The sequence below is a fragment of the Oryzias melastigma genome, linkage group LG1, assembly GCF_002922805.2.
Source record: "Oryzias melastigma strain HK-1 linkage group LG1, ASM292280v2, whole genome shotgun sequence".
In the NCBI taxonomy this organism is placed as follows: domain Eukaryota; kingdom Metazoa; phylum Chordata; class Actinopteri; order Beloniformes; family Adrianichthyidae; genus Oryzias; species Oryzias melastigma.
Window position 1 is genome coordinate 30,260,525 of NC_050512.1, and position 5,939 is coordinate 30,266,463.

Consider the following 5,939-nt stretch of genomic DNA (forward strand, 5'->3'; position numbering starts at 1 on the left):
ACATTTTAAACGTTTTTTTGCTAATATTTTTTTTTTTTTGTATTTGTTTCATTTGGGTTTTAAATAATATTTAGCTCCATATGTAAACACAGTAGTGGAGACACAACAACTCTTTAAAATGTGGCCGGATGAATGCAGGCTCATTAAAACAACTTTTAACGTGATACACATGGATTCTCACTCGGTTATCCAGACAATCTACATGTAACGAATCTGATCTCAGCAACGACTGTTGCTTTGCCCCTCCCTTGTAATTCCAGGCCAATGACTGAAGAGTTCCTTAGTCACATGGTTTGTTCACAAGCATGAAATAGGAAAGTCTGCTCGTCGGCAGCCTGAATACAGACTAAACACGAGGTTCAGGACCCGGTCTGGACTTTTCCAGTTTGAATGCACCCTAAAATGTTGTCCTTGCTTGACACTCAGCACAAGGGGGTTGGACTGGGAAGTTATGCTGTCTCAGTCGTGACAGGGGGAACCTCAAGAACAAAAGCTTGAAGAAGTCAGCTACTGAACATGAGGAGGTTCCTGCAACATCTGCACAGAGGAAAATGGAAGGAAATGTTTGTTTCTGAGGTTTTCTTCTCAACAGTCAAACTCGTCAAAGATTTGGAAGAGAAGATCCTTGAGTTGATGCACAGCTGAAGTATTGAGGTGAAACAGCTCAGTCAATAAAAAGACCAGCAACACTTTTGTGAAAGTTTCTGATCCTTGGTTGAAGTCCGGTTTTTCCAGCATTACTTGCTGGTCTTGATAAGGGACTTAGTGAAGAGATAAAGAAGCAGCTCTGATGTGAGAAGGGTGCAGCCGTTTACATGGACATCACTGAACACCAACACCACCCTGAGAATAGTGGAGGTCTTGGGTATGAGTCGAGTCATACCAGAGACTCTAAAGATGGGACCTAGTGCCTCCCTGCTTGACACTCGGCACTGAAGGGTTGGATTTGGGGGTTAAACCAGGGGATGGGTCAAATGCAGAGAACAGATTTCACAAACTAGTGAAACTTTAACTTTAAAAGCTCTCAGGTTTCCTTTTATTCCAGACATTCTGACCTCTCTGTGTTCACGCTAATGTTAGAACTGAAAAACTGCAGCTTTGCTGTTTATAGGTTTGAACTAGTGACTTCATTGTGAACGCATGAGATCATGAAAAGATAACTTCAAAAAATCTATAAAATTTAATTTTAGCAACAACTCATGTGCTAATAAACCATAGAAAATGACAAAAAATAAATTATTTTATTAATTTTACAAAAACCTACTTCAAATGTTTAACTGCAATCTGCTGTAAACACAGAAAATTCTGGGTATGAAGCTTAATCTATCCCTCGTTTCTTTTTTTCTTTTGATTACAGTGATTGACTTCTTAAGAAATCTTTAAATCTTCTTCAGCAAAAAGATTCCAACCCAACGTCTCACGACATTCATTTTCCATTTGGATGCTTGTTACTTTAGAAGTTATTTTAGTCTGGTCCTTAAAACTTTTCACTTTTTTCAGGAGGATCTTGTTTCTTCTGATCTAAGTTTATACATTTGCTGAACCTGTTCTGAATGAGAAAAATGAAAACTGATGTTGCTCAAAACATCTTCAAGGATAATAGATGATCAGTATCGACCAGCAAAACAAGATCTCACAAATAAGCAATCGGTGCGGAATGTTTTCAAGACGTGGCTAAAAATCTGGCTCACAATCCAGTAACTTTTCACAGAGCAAAGAAAGTTTTCTACATCTATCTGACTAACTTTGGGCTTTAATTCCTCCAAAAGCAGTCTTGGCAATCAAAGAGCACTCTGGGTAACCGAGGGAGTGAAGATCCGGATCAGATTTTATCTGCAGGTTGTGCCACGCCACCGTCTTTGCGCTCCCTCTCTCTGAAGAAGCTCCTTTGGCCCTCAATGGCTTTCTGCAGAAGAGCGATGTTTACACCGTCAACACAGTTCAGCACGCGAGCACGGATCATCACGCCAAACCCTGAAAGGCAAACAGATGAGCATGAGAAAAAAAAATCCTGGATCCTTCACTAGAAGGGTACACATCTGTAGCGCTCACCTGTGTTTTACTCAAACTAATGTTTGAACTCAAACTGATCTGAGTGATAGATTTGATCCGAGTCCTGGACTATTATTTCAAATAACAAGGATTAAACAAAGTCCCTGAACTTTATAGCATAAATAAATGAAACGAAGCCTAACACACACACACAGTTAAGATACATATAAACCAGTTCACTTATGATAACACTCACCATATAATGTATCAGCTAATTTATTCAGCTCTTATTGTAATAAACTGCTGAGCAGTTGAATTGATCTGCTCGGGAAAAATAAAGTTTCAATTCAATTTGAATTGAGCAATCTCCCTGAAAATGTAAGACAGGCCACAAGTCTGAAAATGTTCAAATCTAAGCTGAAAACTTTTTTTTTAGCATTGTGTTTTAAAATAGGAACTATTTTATGCTTTTAATGATTTTACATTTCTCAATTTTAATCTTGTTGACTTTTATGATTACTTATGTTTTATCAATAGATTTTTGTTTCTTTTTTGTACTTTTATATATTTTTGTACAGCACTTTGAATTGCCTTAGGTAGGAATTGTGCTTTATAAATAAACTTTCTGACTTATAAATAACCGAAAAGATTTTGATCTCCATAAAATCCTGTTAAAATTATCCAAATATGAACGAGCTGCCGAACAAAACAAACATCCTAGAACAAAAAATAAAATGAGGCTTTTAAGCAAAAAAAAGAATTATTCTATTTTCTTTGCTGTGTTATGTTGTTTGTCTGTTTTACTCTATTTTTTTCCTTGGTTATTTTATCTGGTTATGTTTATTTCTTTCTGTACCATGAAATCAAGAGGTGTACAACTGGTCCCTTTTTAAGGATTGAGATGTGGCACCACAAACATTAAAAGTGCTACAACATAGCTGACCTGACTATTTCTATTGGATTGCACAGTAATAAATAATTAATACAATTTTAAACCTTTTTTAAGGCTGCTTTGACACAACTTCCCCCAAAAATGTAAAGTCTATAACAATAGTGGGCAGATCAGGGTCTGTATGTGGCCAGTCAAGCTATTTAATCTGGCCCACCAAGATGGAATAAATTATGTTGATAACCCCAAATAATGTTATATTTTTCTTGTAACCCCATAGGTGATGCACTTCTAACAAATTAACCTTTTTGAGGTGCAAAATAGGATCAGGATTCATGTGTTGTTGGATATTTTTTGTGCGTTTTCCTTGTCGGACTGTAAGTTTTTAATTAACATTCCAACTTTGCATGAATTAAGCAGTTCTCAACGTCTGCATTTTTCCCTGAGGACATCAACCTATTGGTTGGTTCTAAAATTAGAACAAATGCCACAATTTAGAAAAAAAAAACTACAAAATATTCTGTTTTAAAACATATATATGCATTTCCAATCAAAAATAAAGCATGTCCTTTCTCTTATGAGATGGACTACCAAAACATGTCACACATCTGCAACTGGTCTGCCCCTTCTGTCAAATTCTAGACCCCTTTGTGGCCCATGAGTCAAAACGTTTGCCCACCCTGGGTTTAAAAAACACATTTCACTACTTGGTGTACTAAAAATGTTAAATATTTGAATAATTCTGCAGTTCTGATGTGTCATTACATTAAATAACTTTGGTTAAGACAGCTAAAATTAGTAAATGAGTTTCAAATCAATTACATTTGTAACTTAAGTTTATAAAACAATTTCAAAACAGTTTAAAATGTAAAATACCCGTAAACTGTATGAGAATATATACAGATCTATGATGAAGTAAATGGAACTATAGCAACAGATTACATGTCTCACCTTCATATGACTCTGTTTCACCCAAAACTAAATACTGAGCCCCAATTATTGGGTTAAAAGGCTCCACGAACAGGGTGTGGACAAACACTTTGTGCTCCTTAGAAGCGTGATGACAGGAGAGGCTGGCTCTGGACTCGTCCGCCTCGTAGCAGCTGAGTCTGGGAAAGTAAGCAAAGATTATTGGTGAATAAATATCAGTGATTTATTATAACAAATAAACTTTTGGTCAAGTAAAAAAGGAGATTAAAATGGTTTGGGAAATTATGATTCAGATTAAAATTCATTTGTAAAGTTTCTCTTTTGGTGCTATGAATAAAAAACAAACCTTCCAAACGTCCGAACGGACTTTCCTTCTCCGAGAGACTTCACCTCCCACGGGAAGTAAAAGACTGCAGTTGGTGGAAGCATTGTCATGTTCAAAAATGTAATAATATAATAACAGGGTTTTCGGTGTTGACATATTTTTGGTTTTCACCGCTAAAAAAACAACTTCCGGGATGTGTGTCACGTGGGTTGTTCTGGTTCCGCCTTTCTGCGCCTGCGCATTAAGCAGGCTACCAGCAGTTCTGTCAGTGTGTTAGAGGTTAGCTCGTTAGGAAAAACACATTTCAGACCACAGAGGTGAACTACATTAGTTTGTTTTCTAGTTTTCATTTTTCACAAGTCTACAATGAATCCGGATTTAGCAAAAGAGCGACAAAATGCGACTTTTGACGTCGATAAACTGACTTATATTCTGGACGGGGGCCCTGAAAAGACCAAAAGAAGACGGGAAATTGGTAAATTTTGTAACTTTCTTATCCAGCAGCTGTTATTGTTTTATTTAACTTACAGTAGCAAAGTTTGCTTTGAATAAAAAAGGAAGCCAAATTAAGTATTTTAATGTCGTCTGGAGACGCAGGGAGTTTGCTAACCGGTCATTTTAACCGCCTGCAGGAAAATATCCGGAACTCAGATTAGAGGATTTGAAAACTGGATTCTGTTTATGGTCCATTTATTTATTGTGGCTTGGTTTGTTTACACGCCCGTGTAATAGTGGTGTACAGACCTTCATTTATACTTTTTTCCCCAATGTGGTGATGCTTGTTCAATCTAAAAATGTTAATTTTAAAGACGATAAATCTTAAAATGTAAAAAGCAATGATTTTTATTGTTGGACTGAAAGTATAGCTCAGATCAGACACTGAAATATCACAGCAATTAAATAAATAAATACAATTTGCAGAAGGGAGAAAATTTCTGCCAGTTATTCAAAAGTAATTAAATACTTCTCTTAAATATTGTTGCTAAAACACATGGAAATAGTAGTTTCTAGAACTTTAAATAATCAAAACTTGTTGCAAGGAGGAGCTTTAATCTATAAATAATTACAGTCAGGATTAGTCTTTGTGCTAAAACCTTTTTATTTTTCCATCTTCTGCAGAGTCGCTTGTTTTCAACGACCCAGACTTTGCGGAGGAGGACCCAAACTTCCTGTCCCGCAGCGAACGCTTCGACCAGGCCGTTCGGAAAAGTGCCCAGATGGTCCTGAAGCTCAGAGAGTTTGGGATCGCTGACCCAGAAGAGATCTACCACTACAAGAGGTAAACGGTCCAAACATTTTCCTTCTAAAGCATCTTTAACCCCGTTTCATCTAACAAGCCGTCATTTTCTGAAGGCCTCCCGTCAATGAAAGTCATTCACATTGATTTCATATTGTGACATCAATAGTTTTCAGATCTTTTACTTCTCCCAGCTTGACCGTAAGAACTTTTGGAAAGTTTTAACTTTTTTGACCCCCAATTTTGTGTATTGTTTTTGTTAGAAACAGGCTGTCCTCGTCATTTCATTTTTCATAGCCACTCCACTAAACCACATTTGTTATTTACAGGTTTAAGTTTGATTGTTAGTCAGAAAAAGTTCCTATTTTTCCTTTTGATTTTTTACTGTTGTTTCACTAGGAGCTTGAAGAAAAACACAAGAAAATGTTGTGAATCCAACAAGAGTAAGAATTGACGGTTTGCCGTTACTCCACTGTAGTGGCCGCGCTTTAACAACTTTGGTTCCAGAGAAAGATGAGTCTTCTTCAACTGTTTGTTGCAGATTTCCTTCTTTAAATGAGAAATAT

The 5,939-nt window shown here is 36.6% G+C and overlaps 2 protein-coding genes across 3 annotated transcripts in view; one reads left to right on the plus strand and one right to left on the minus strand.

Moving 5' to 3' along the window:
• Window positions 1-1,007: 1,007 nt before the first annotated feature.
• Window positions 1,008-4,363, minus strand: ten1 (TEN1 subunit of CST complex). The gene is made up of 3 exons (XM_024289545.2): window positions 4,158-4,363; window positions 3,833-3,990; window positions 1,008-1,974 (listed from the first exon to the last, which is right to left on the minus strand). Exons 1-3 carry the CDS (start codon window positions 4,244-4,246, stop codon window positions 1,823-1,825), a joined length of 399 nt encoding a protein of 132 aa, XP_024145313.1. The 5' UTR covers window positions 4,247-4,363; the 3' UTR covers window positions 1,008-1,822.
• A 2-nt stretch (window positions 4,364-4,365) lies between these two features.
• acox1 (acyl-CoA oxidase 1, palmitoyl) overlaps window positions 4,366-5,939 on the plus strand; it is a 23,224-nt gene continuing 21,650 nt past the window's right edge. For both annotated transcript variants that reach the window (XM_024289544.2, XM_024289543.2), the window contains exons 1-2: window positions 4,366-4,611; window positions 5,256-5,415. In XM_024289544.2, coding sequence (XP_024145312.1) covers window positions 4,503-4,611; window positions 5,256-5,415 — 269 coding nt within the window. In that variant the 5' untranslated portion in view covers window positions 4,366-4,502. The remainder of the gene's footprint in view (window positions 4,612-5,255; window positions 5,416-5,939) is intronic.

Bases quoted from the DNA above. Each gene is read 5' to 3' on its own strand.
- ten1 (XM_024289545.2), bottom strand. From the start codon at position 4,246: ATGACAATGCTTCCACCAACTGCAGTCTTTTACTTCCCGTGGGAGGTG. The intron at 3,991-4,157 runs GTTTGTTTTTTA...TTACTTTCCCAG, and splicing joins TCCGTTCGGACGTTTGGAAG to ACTCAGCTGCTACGAGGCGG. The intron at 1,975-3,832 runs GTGAGACATGTA...TTTGCCTTTCAG, and splicing joins TGAAACAGAGTCATATGAAG to GGTTTGGCGTGATGATCCGT.